Below are 12826 nucleotides of genomic sequence, written 5' to 3'. Positions count from 1 at the left end.
GAAACTTTGGTTTAGTTGATAGAGTACAGTGAAACAAGTTAGACTCTTGAGCCTGAGCAATATAAATCGCCTAGACCTATCAAAAATTGCCACTGTTGCTATTGGCTTCAAGAAAAATATGAAAAACACACATATACCCCAAAGCAAGCTGCACAACAAAGGACAACTTGCCCATGGTGGCTGCAGTGGCAGGTCAAATCAATATCATTGCTGTTGCATCTCCTAGTAAGGCTGAAGGGTCTTTGAATAATTTAGTCTATTCCATGCAACAATCAAAACCAGCAGGGCTCTAGAACTCTCCCTCTCTAAGCAAATGATCATGTTATTAAAAAAAAAATCCATGTGGAAAAAAAAAGGAATATGGCTTCTCATACGTGAGCACACTTAACAACAGCACTCAGGAACTGAACTCAACTGGAGACTGATGTCTCCTTGATTGCAACATACGACTCATAAGTACTGCCACAGATAACACTCATGATTCAAACCTTGACTTCTAACATATGATTAAAAACATAAGGAAACAAACTTATTTTGATAGCTAACCTGTTACTGAGCAGGCTCAAGAAACTAACAAGCTAGAACTGTGAATTAGTTCCACACTTAAACAATAATTTATGCTTAAAATATAAGCAAAGATGAAAGATTTATGGAAATGACATTGTGAGAGCAGCTGTGCACAGAGGACACCACTTGCTTTCCAGATTGCATACATGGAACTGAACTTCAGCTCTTTTGTCTGTTTGTGAAGATGTGAACACAGAACACTCAGACTGGCACAAAACCAGACACTTTCCTTTTTCCATGCTTCCAATGGAAGGCCTTCCTTTCCATTGGAAGCATGCTCAGTGCTATCAGATTAATGCAAAACCTGTTCATAAACTAATTCCTTTATGTTGACTCTGAAGTCATTTTGGGAATATACTTTCAGACTCATGAGAGCAGACACCATGGGATTCCAGAACTGTGCTCCGTACGCAACCAGGAACAGTAAAATGATTTGATCAGGGGAAGGACTGGCTGTTCAAGTAAGAAAAATATTAATTAACCTCCCCAAACAAGCAGCTGATGCCCCTGCTCCCCACCCCTATTAGTGGCTCTCTGTACTTCCTTTTAATACCTTACAGATCAAAGCAGAGAACCATCATAAATTTTCAGAGGAGCTGGATTTCAGGTATACAGATCACTGTGATTTTGGCCAAAGGGACTTAGTAATCCTCTTGGAAGCCCATGGTGGCATTGAAGCAGCAGCTGTCTTCACTCCTTCCTAGTAGTGTGTTTCTTATGCATTGGCTTAACCTGGTAGCTTTCTACAAATCAGCATGACATTAGACTGCCAGTTACACCTGTGCTACATGAGAGGCAACACAGGGTATGTCAGTAGATATACAGACTATAGCAGAGAAAGAAGCTAAAGCTGAATTCACACTAATACTATATTATAGTATTAGTATATATTAGCATTATATTATGTATACTACATTATAGTACAATATAATACATTATATTATGTATACTACATTAGTATATAGTATACATATATAACATGATTGCATAAGGAGGCTTCCTAAAAGCAAAGTGGGGGAGTCACATTTGGGAGCTGGAGTTTTATTGGAATCCCTTTCTCCTGCCTACTGAGAGTTGGCCAATGGTCTGTGAAAGTATGTTTGGTTTTACACGCTTACCTTCAAGAGCTGGTCTTTCCTTATCATAGAATCGTATGATTAGGAAAGATTGGCTCTTGAAGAAAGCCTTCCCTTTCTACTAATAAATATTAGGAGGACATTTCGCTATGTGGCAAAGGTGAATAGCTCAAGTAAAGAAAAAAACAGGAGGAGGAAAAAAGAACAAAAGAAGCCTCAGCTTGTGGTTAATAACATAGAACAAAGTTACTGAAAAGCAAAGGAAAGCTGGGCACATCAAAGCAGCTGTGGAGGTAATGCAATTAGATTTGTCACTGGGATGGAACTGAACATGGGAACAGTCTCAGGTTTCAGTGTATCTGGATTTGCAGTAAGGCAGGGAATGTGACTGCCGACTATAGCTCAGGAGAGCAATGTAGTGGATTAAAGAGGGCTGAGAAGAAGATAAGAAACATTTGATGGATTTTCCATTACCAAGACTGACTGCCATACAGCAACAGCCCTGTGCAGAGTACACTCCAGAGGGCAACATGAAAGGAAGAGATCTTACAATGAAAGCAGTTAGAGCAATAAGGCTGTCAAGCATGCACCATATTTAAGAGTCAGGAAAAGGGAGGCAGCTACAGATCAACAGACAAGACATTCTTCAACTCCTTCAGAAAGCAGCAGTAAGTTGTTTGTTCTTTACCAACAGAAAGTTGACTAACTGCTTTTGCATCCGCTAAGACGTGTCATAGCAGATTGGTTCCCTGTCTACCAGTCAGTCTCTAAACCCTGTGTGACCCAGGATACGGGTAGCTTTGAGCAGGGAAAAAGAGTTAAAGCCAAACATATCAATAAGATGCCTCTCGATGTCCAGCACAAAATAATGTTTTGGCTGTTTTCTATCTTAATGGGCAGAGTCATCCCAACACATCCCTAAACTTATATCTGTACTACAGAAAGGCCTGTTGATTTTCCACATGCATTGTAGAATAAGTGTCATGTCAAAAACACCTACAAATTTAGCTAGAGATTCATTAGAATGGAGCAAATCATAATAAAAGTGTCCTTTGTACACAGTTGCTACATGAAAAGTCCATTAAGATGTGGTTAGTCTTTCATAATGGAAAAGGGGAACATGTGAGGCTGTACTATTCCATTTCTGGAACCTGAATAAGCATCTTTAGCCAAAAAACAGTGCTGCTGAATACATATACATGACAAATGGTATCTCACTTTTAACAGAATAAGACCTCCACACACTCACAGGCCACAGTAAGCAGCAGTTAAACTAGTTTCAAGGATTAATTAAAAAAAAATGTAATGAGAAGCCACCACTGAAGTTGAACCTCACTTCTTTTAATCACCTGTGGCTCCAAAAAGCAGCATCTTCCAATTAACAGCTCTCACTTGTATAATTTCTGCAGGCAAGCCATGCAAGTTCTCTCCTTCAACAGCCAACACAGTCCAAGATCTCTACCAAAACATACTGCTTGGACTTGCACAAAACTTGTTTTTATATTGTTTAAGAGTATTAAAATGAGCATCATTTCTGCTTTAGAACTTTTTGTTACAGTGACAGTCCAAGTCACAATGGGATTACAGGCATGTACTTCTCCCCAGTTTCTTCTTCAACAATTTATGTACAGAAGCAAAACATCAGAAGAGATTACTGCAGTGGACTAGCAGCCACGAATGGCGATAAGAGTTTTCAAAGTTGTTTCCTACAGGTGGAAAAGCATAAAGCAAAGCAAGTACCAGCTTCCCCTTGATAACAAAAAGCTTTCCATACCTTCCCCAGTTTTGGATGTGTTGATGTCGGAGTCATCCCTGGTTCCATTTTGGGATTCCAAGTATGTAGCAGGGACCCAGCCCTGCTCTTCTGCAGTGCTCACAAACCACCACCCTACAAAAAGAAGCAAGAGAAGTTGCTTAGTCAACAGTAAGAGCAAGAATAGTGAGATGCTAGTGAGAAACTGGTACAGAGTCAGAACCTTTAGTGTAAGTCTGAGTCATTATGCAACCTCCTAGAAAAAGGCCATTTCTATCAGACTCTCTCACAGTGCCAGATGAATGCACATGTAGGTCTCAAAAATAAAATAAAAAATAAGTCGTAAAGGAACAGTTTCTTTTAAGAAATCGGAACTTTATCCATAACAACTCTGATTTGAGTTATTCAGTTCAGTCTCTCAAAGTTTTTGCAATGTGTACATTTACAGAATTGAAACACTTCCTTAGCAAAGAGGAAATGAAGGAGATGGCACAAATCCTGATATGGTGCATCACCAAAATCAAAAGATGGGAGTTAGAAAGTAACAGAAGCACAAAAATTTCAGATTAGGATTTAAGTGCTTCTAGCATACTTGCCACTGTGGCTGTTGTTCAACAACCATGACCAGAACACAACGCCCTAGGAAGTACTGCACAGAACAGAAATAAGAGAGAAGAAAACAACCGAAATGCGACTTCAGGAGGTAAGCACAAGCTGTTTGCCTTCCCATCTGAATCTCCACGTTTCCATCACATAATGTTTATAAAAAAACATTAAATGATCACAAACTCCATTAAGACAACCATCAGGTCACAGCTATGGATGGTTCATCTACAAACTTGTTCATCCAACTTTTAGTTGAGTGCATCCCTGTCCTAACTATCCTTGCCTCTTTTCTTCCTTGGCTGCACTGAGTTATTGACTCTTGCATTAAGCGTGATATAGAGCTGCCCACCCAACAACCTGTGGCTCTCAGCTCCAAACAGGACTACATTCAGGCGCTGGAATGGGCTGCCCAGGGAGGTGGTTGAGTCACCGTCCCTGGAGGTGTTCAAGAAACATTTAGATACAGCGTTGAGAGACATGGTTTAGTGGGGTTATTGGTGGTAGGTGGATGGTTGGACTGGATGATCTTGTAGGTCTTTTCCAACCTAGCTGATTCTATGATTCTACATTCTGCTCCTGTCAGGTAAGGACAGGGTTAAGGTACAGGACAATAAAAAAGCTAAGAAAACAGTGGAAATGCTTTACCTTCTATAATCTCTCCCTAAAAATGCAAGTTGATTAGTCAGAATAGCACAATTTTTTGTGTTCAATTATTGTTCAACACCAGTTTCATGGCCTCCCCAAAGGGAGATGAGAAAGTCGTTATTTCTGCACAAGCGCTTCAAAACAGTTCACATACTTTAATGGCCATCATAAAACCAAGAAATTTCCACAGGAACCTGAACTTGCCTGTGATGAACTAAGGCAGAGACAATCTGGGTTGGTTTGTAAATAGATAGGGCACAAACTTAATTTATGGCAAAGCACAGACTCATGTGATGGCCATACAGCCCTTCTACAACCCTTCTCCTCCCACTTTTGTATCAAAATTTGTTAGGGAAGATTTTATTGGAAGACAGGAGTTAGAATTCCTCATTTTCCTTCCTGGAACCTGCTGCAGGGAGACACATGCCTCAAGGAGCAAACCCCCCCCACTTGCCACAACACAGCTGCTAGGTAGCTCTATTTATTTACCCTCCAAGCTCAGACACGGCTTTCCATTTTCTGGCCCAGCAGAGGGTTGGAAACTTTGTTTCACAAAGCTCATGGTTGGAAAGTTTAAATTTAGTTATTCCTCCTCAGCAGGAGGTGGATTCTCCTGCCACAAAGGCCACAGCAGCAAACACTTGGAATCTGCCATACAGTTATAAAAATGCGTCTTCATGGTTGTTCCTCATTTTACCAGTAATGTATTGACATGGGTAGCAAACAGTTTAGTATATGCTCATAATTAAGCACAGAATGCCAGAAGCTGGCTTTCACTTGATACCAAGTTGACTGGAATAGTTTATGTAAACTCTTCCTCAGAAATAAATTCAATTATGAAAAAAAAAAAAGCTCTTGCCTACACTTAAGATGTGCTCTTGGGCCAAACTCAAACCATGGTAAAATAGTCTTAGGAAGGCTGGATTTCACAGCCCTAAACTCAGCCCAGTGCTAGGCCATTTCACAGTGCGGTTCCTCCAGCTTGGCTGACGGAGATGCACTGGGGAAAGCTCCTGTTAGCCACTGAACTCACGAAAGTTATTTCTTTCTAAAGATTTCCTTCTTATACAATATGCAAGGGTAAAGCATAGACAAGAAACCTCTGCCACTACTGAGAAATCAGCAGCTTGCATCCAAGTTCAGATAAAACCTCTCCACGATGAAATTCTCTTTCCCCACTTCAAGCTTCTTGACAGAAAAGCTTTACCACAGGAATAACATGGGAACATCAATTCCTATTCATGAGAATAACAACAAAATAAAAACAAAAACTCAACATATATTACTTAAATAGCCTGAACAATTGAGAAGGAAACCTGAGGAACTTCCAGCAGCACTCCCAGAAGAAAAGTCAAAACGGATGCTCACAAGAAAAATGTGGAGTTTTAGAGTGGCCAAGCAGGCACTGCAAAAGTAGCTCATACCTTACAAGGTAAGAAATCTGAATTAAGATGGCACACCTAAGCCATATCCTTACTGAAAGGAAATAACAGCATAGGGCAAGAACTGAGAGGCTCCTAGCAGGAGGTGGCTGAAGGGCAGGTAAGTGCCACAATGCAGCTTGTGCATGATATTCACAACCTGCAGAAAGCAAATCTGCCCAGCTGTTAATGCCATAGTTTGCTCTGCACTATCAATCCATCAAAAATATGAAGGCAGCTGCCATTTGGCCCCACCAGCACCACCTATTTAGCAGGTTCACAGAGCTCATGGTCTACAGGCAAGTTAACCAGATTGGTCTTTGTTTGCATGAAGTTAGGACTAAAATAAGCTAACTACTGCTTGTTCCTCCCCTGCCATCTTTCCAGAACCATTGCAGTACTGCAGAAACATTGTTAGAAAATTTGCTTTTGAAATAGAACAAAACATTGCATTTATTTTGAGTTCTCTCTATGCTGGAGTTTAGCTCGACTTCACAATTCATTATTAAAACCATTCTACAGCAACATCTGCATGGAATTATGTAAAGTTATCTGTGTGCACTGCCAAGCCAGTCTGAGGTTCGCTCTTGCACTCACACCATCTGTAAAAATTAGGCAGTGACTTGTAGCTCGAGTTAACCCTTACAGATGCCTCTAACTCTCAGACATCAAAATGCAGTTCTAAAGCTGATGTGGCATGGATGTCTAGACAGAGATCATTACCCGGCCCTCAGCCCTAGTGAGGATTCAAAGGGAGTTTCAGTCCCAGAGGAGGCACATGGGGAACTGTAGCCAATGCACCAAGCTCAGCTCAAGTTTTGCTGCATTACTCAAAATCCTGCCTTAATATTAATCCAGTAATATGAATTTCTAAGGTAGGCATGCAGCGTTCTCCCCACATGAATTGACTTTTTGGTTGGCATACGTCAACATCCTTAGCTGCAATAGCCAAGGTATCTCAATGCTCATAGGGTCCATCTAATCTCTGGTAACACCGATTTTGGGATGGATCTACATCAACTACTGAGAGATGAAACATTCCACTTGCCCTTCACACTTATAATGATGACTGTGAAACAGATTAGTGACATTTGAGAATGAATAAGTGACAAAAAAAATTGATTCTCAAAATCATATTCCTGCTTTTAATTATATTCCCAGTCCTCTCTCCAAAAGGCTTTAAAAATGTAGAATTAAGGAAGCAAGGGTTAACGCCAACCAACCCTATGGGAAAGCACTAGAGAACAGTTAAAGGATCATATTTTGTGAAAGTTTTGTTTATGTTGACCATCACCCATCTGTGCTTCCATATTGTCCATTTCTCCACACAGGCAAGAGAATTAAGGACTTGAACAAGAGTAGCTTACGAGGTGCCACAAAATCTTAAAAAAAGATACTGTGATCTTTCTGAATATTGGTCTCTAGTTTGCCCCTCGGCCATTAAGTTCTCTGTAGATTTTTATTGTTGATGTTTAGATTAACCAAAGTAAACATGGGTAGCAATGCTGTAAAAAGGGAATGGGAATCTCTCCTGCATGAGTGGACAACACATTCTTCTAAACAAACACTTGAGTAACACTGCACCTCTCAAGAATCTTGGAAAAACCCCACTCAAGCAGCGGTCTGGTACATGTGACATGTGCTCTTTGCACTTCAGAGAGCCGCTACCATTTAAGTCCTTTTGCTTTAGATCAAGAAATCTCAAAAGACAGTTCTATCAACTTGAGTTGTCCTGCAAAGCAGTACTAGATGCTATCAGGCCTCTTCAAACATGGCACACAGATGTTTTCATGCCAACAGTTGACTATTTCCATTCAGAGATGCTATCTACTTCTTTAAAGAAAAGCTTGGGCATGAGAGTATTGCTGTGCAGATGAAGGCACTTGCTTTTTCCTCCCCTCTGGAGCTCTTACTTCCTACACAGTGCATGTATATTTGATACACATACAGAAGTCAGTTATAATTGCTTTGGACAGACCTCTAAAGAATATGCAGAAGACGACAGACATCAGAAGTAGCATTTTGCATGAGGGGTTTTCTGCAGCAAGCATATTCTCACACCCACTTCCTAATATTTCACAGCAGCGTCCATATAGCATTAGACATTACCACTGTACACACTGGCTCTCCTCTTCGCACAGGGTTGCTTATTCCCACATATTTGGCAAAAGTACCTGGTTGACAGCACTGAAATCACATGAAATGAGGCCAGCATCTGACTTCATAGCATTTTACATGCTTGCAATTCACAAAGAAGAACCTTTCTCTTATATATGACATACATGCAAGAGGTCTTCCTTGCACAGCCCTTACTGTGGTTTGGGGTATAGAGGTCCATATGCGAGTCACTGCACAGCAGACTGAGGCTGTCATCTCTGGGTGAATTATTAAAGTCAGTGAAATATTAAAGGCAGCTTTCATCTTCAAACACAGAGTTTCTCAGCCTGTATGCACCGCAGACTTCACTGCAGCCACTGTTCAGTCATAAGCAAGGTTTGTCTCCCTTAAAAGATGGAAGCGGGGCTCAAACAAAGGATGTGCTAAAGGAAGAAAGATGTGCTTGTGACAGACATCCCACTGGAACATAATGAAGATTCACAGCACAGATCCACTGCCTTTTATGTGCCATACCCAAACCAGACTGGGCCACATGCTAGGATTTCAGCTCAACTGTGTGTCATGATCCTTCCAACTGAGTCAAGTCCTAGGGCTACCTCCTAGCAGCAGGGTACCTATGCATTCCCAGGGGCAAACCCACTTTCAAATGGGAGCCTCGTTTTGGAAAGCGTTGCAACCCTAGATGTCTGCAAAAGTGTACAAGGGTTCTAATATCACTTGCAACTACTGTGGTTGTACTCTAGCTACAACTTCTGGGATAAACAAACAAACAAAAAAACTCACTATAGTCTATGTTACTGCTTTTCCCCAAGAGGTTTTGCAATTTGCTAAGGAAATACCCCAAGAAGCTCACACTGCTCTAGTTGGGCAGCAGAGTTGCTAGATTTCTCACAGGAGAGAAAGGAGAAAGGTATCTTGCCTGCAGCTCCTCTTCTGGTAGTCCAGCATGGGAGAAAGCCTGCCAGCTGCCAGGAGAACTGCAATTTCTATAGAGCCATGAAACAGGTTTTCTGTCGTACCACTTAAAGCTGAAGGGAGAACTACAAACATAGAAACTGGTACTACTGTTTCACTGTTTGTTTGTTTTTAAGGAATGTGAGCTTCCTCCCTCTCTTGTCAAAGAAAATAATCAGGTTTGGAGAGTCAAAGAGAGTCAAGAGTCAGCCCATCTAATATTGAAGAAAGAGGCTGCATATTCCAGTGCCTTGCTTCAGCATTTCACAAGAAACCCTACATGAACATAACAGCAACTTCAGCTTAAGAGCATCACTTAAGAGCCCTGTGAAACCAAAACAAATATGGAATGCACTGGAGACACTTCTCTCTTCCACCTTTTTGGGAGAGACTGAAAGCTAAGTTGTGTTTCAAGGTAAAGGCTACAGCAGTTTTGGCTTAATTTGGTGATGGAAATGGTGTTTGAGAAGCGGGCTTCCTGAGGTGAGGGAGGAAATAGGAAGCAGGAGGTGGGGACTTCTGGATGGCTGGTCTCTGCTGACATCATTTTTTGGCTATTAACAGAAGAGCACTTTGCCTTATGGAGCTAAAAGTTGGAACAGAGGGCCAAGAACTGAGACCAGGGTTTGCTGTTCTCCAGCAATAGTTGATAGTAATAGCTAAACAGCTAATAGTTAGGGCTCAGCAGCAGCATAGGGAATTAAATTCCTTTCACTGCTTTAGTTATTACTGAATTCAGAAAAAACAGAAATGAATCCCAAAGTCTGTGTAGTGTTACAAGTGAAAGAGTAGTTTTTAACTTGCAATACCTAGCTGTTAAGGTAAATAGTTGCTTCCAGCCCATGTGGTTATGGATTTGCTATCCCAATCCTTCCAGTTAGTCATCTTCCTCCACCCCTACTACCAATCACATAAGGTTGGTAGACAGAAGCTCTTCAACTGTGTCTTTAGTACCTCTCCCCTTTGTTGCTATACTCAGTTCCTTTGGTTGTGGAGCTGCCTGGCATGGAGGGTGCACCACATCTGAATAAAATAGCTTAGTTACTGCTGCCACACTAGTTTTTCCCTGGACCAAGAGTAGCTGAGCTGACTAGGTGTGTACATAAGTGCTCAATAAAGAGTCCCCAACTGAATCTCAGATTCTGGCTTTAACATCTAGCTTGCTGGGATTGCTTTCACATCACATTATATGCACAAACACATATGCAGAAATTCACACCCTGACCTCTGTATTCAAATACATATCTTTCTAGTCTTCTGTTGGGATTGGAACTGCATTTTCTTGTATTTCTGGAATAAGTAGAAGTGTTTAGAACATGGGAAATATTCATGGGAAAAGCAAAAACTGGATAATATACAAATCAGCTCTAATACTTTACGGGTTACATCACTAGTAGAGACGATGGATATTTGGAGTATTAGACAACGAGGAAATACCACATTACTGTATTTGTTCAAATCTTATATGCTAGTAGGTGATAAGTCTTCCAGAGGTACACAATTGGAAAAATACTTATAGACTTATCTCTTATTATAATAGTGAACTTATGCATGTACACATGTGTAAAATGCACAGTTTATCTTTGTGTTCTGGTGTTAAACTCCCTATGTGCTGGATCTGCAGCTATTTGCTATGGCCCAATAGATACCTAGGGGCTCCCCCTCCCTGTTTTTTTTTGTGTTTTTTTTTTTTTTTTTTAAGGAAAAAAAGACCTCAAGCTCATGTACTGACACAGCTGGAATGAAGGAATCTGCCAAACACGTTCTCAAAAGTTGGCACATACATCCACAAGGCCATTGTATAATCCAGTACAAATTACACCAGTTGCGTCCTTAAAGCAAGGAAATAAATGCACTATTACATTAAGAGCTATGGAAAAGTCTTGGAAATTGCCTGCAAATCTCAGGCAAAGTCCCACCAAGCTCTGTGTCCCAGCTTTCCCTAAATTAGCAGGTACACTGGGCTTCCAAGAGAGAAGCAGAAGAAAGTACCGCTTGCTTTGCGAGCTGCAAAAAGAATACTCAGTCAACACGCTCAAACATCAGCCAGCATCACAGGCTGCTGAGGCTGAAGGAGCACAGAGCAATGAAAAAGCCACCAGGTTGCATAGGCAGCTATGAAGCTGCAAAGCCATAAAGCTGCAAAAAGGAAAAGAAATTCCAAGTTTCAAGTATACTAATGCCTTCTGAAAATAAATTTAATAAAATCTTTCTCTTCCTGCTTTGCTTAGTTTCACGAACACCTAATGGTGAAACTGTCTGCAACGTGACCTGCAATCCATGTAATCCATATAATCCAAGCAGTTTGTGGCTCACAGCCTTTGTTCAATACAGAAACAAAAGGAACTAAGAGAGGAGTGCTTTGCTCAGAGGAACTATCAGTCATGACAAGGAACAAAGCTATCTTTTGGTGGGCATACAGTACTGCACAGGCAGCCTGGCTGCAGCTGTCAGCCTGTGAATGCCAAGCACTGCTCAGTAAATAAGCAAAACAAGATCCACCATAGCCAAATGGCTTTAAGAAGGCTACTGACTTGCACTGGTATGCTGGCCAGCCTGATACTGTTATGCGACCTGCAGAACCAACCTAGGTATTCCAGAAAATACTTATTGCAGATCTTCCTTTTTCCATTGAATTAGCTTGGAAGTTGGATTTCCCGCCTGACCTCCAAGTTTGATTGCAATACAGATCAGTTTTCTCTTTCTTTCCTTCCATCTTCTTTTCTCTTGTAAAGTGAGAGATCTACATGTACTCTTCAGCAAAGAAGTCTTTGTGATTTTACTAACCATAAGGTAAGATTGCTAGAGAGCACACTGACTTAACAGCCGGTACCAAAAGCTGTGCTTGGGGTCCATACAGGCATCAAGTGGTACCCATACAGTGCCTTCCTCTCTTTTTACATAAGCCCCCAGCTTTTATTTTACTTCAATAGGTCTCAGAAGTTGACCAGTGAGTATGCCAACTGCAGCCCAACTCTTTCAGTACAGCTTCTCTATCATTCTGGTCATTCATGGGCCACTTTCCTTGCTGTGTCCTTGATTACAGCTTAGAGACTTTCATCTCTACTTCCAATAGGACTTCAGTCCTTTATCTACTTAGCGTTTTTACTGTTAGGAAGATCCAGCTCAAGTAGGGAAGCTAAGCAATAAGTCTTGCCTTGCCCTACTCAAAGCCTGTTCAGTCACCTCCTCTCCAGCAACGCATCATTTCAACATTTACACCTACTTCATAAATCTGAGTGAGGGTTCAATGAACCTGCCAAATGGTACCATGGACTCCCTGTCTGCAGCCATCAGTAACAAAGAATCCCCAGCTCCAAGTGGGTATGTTGGGGTGCGGATAGAGAAAGACTGAGGCAACAGTGCAGAATATGCAAATCCAGGTGGTCGCTATGGCAGCACAAGAGCAACCCACTGCCTCCAGAAAGGCTACGCCAGCACCGCCAGCTCCTGCAGCAGATTTCCCAGAGCCAAGGCTTACAGTGAAAGCATGCAAACAGATGGCTTTCCACCCCACAGGAGCATCAGCCCCAGGAACCAATGGAGACTCTCACTCATTACCATTTGTGGGGTTGTGTTTTCTGCGGTCAGCCAACAGGGTGCAATAGTCAAACTCACATGTAATTTCCTTCACATTCACAGGACTTAATCTTAAAGCAAACACATTTTGTGTCCAAGCTTTCTCT

General features: G+C 41.4%; 1 protein-coding gene and 1 long non-coding RNA gene across 8 annotated transcripts in view; one reads left to right on the top strand and one right to left on the bottom strand.

Annotated features, from left to right (window-relative positions):
- The window catches only part of SH3PXD2A (SH3 and PX domains 2A), a 232194-nt gene that overhangs the window by 25739 nt on the left and 193629 nt on the right, over positions 1–12826 (bottom strand). For all 7 annotated transcript variants that reach the window (XM_021399630.1, XM_021399629.1, XM_021399631.1 and 4 more), the window contains one exon: positions 3418–3531. In XM_021399630.1, the coding sequence (XP_021255305.1) occupies positions 3418–3531 (114 nt within the window). The remainder of the gene's footprint in view (positions 1–3417; positions 3532–12826) is intronic.
- Positions 3543–12826, top strand: part of LOC110400055 — a 29362-nt gene continuing 20078 nt past the window's right edge. Inside the window, exon 1 of the long non-coding RNA XR_002439569.1 lies at positions 3543–12760. This is a non-coding gene — a long non-coding RNA (uncharacterized LOC110400055). The remainder of the gene's footprint in view (positions 12761–12826) is intronic.

Source organism: Numida meleagris, chromosome 5 (genome assembly GCF_002078875.1).
Source record: "Numida meleagris isolate 19003 breed g44 Domestic line chromosome 5, NumMel1.0, whole genome shotgun sequence".
NCBI classification, from domain to species: Eukaryota; Metazoa; Chordata; class Aves; order Galliformes; family Numididae; genus Numida; species Numida meleagris.
This window is presented reverse-complemented; position numbering and strand designations above follow the sequence as displayed.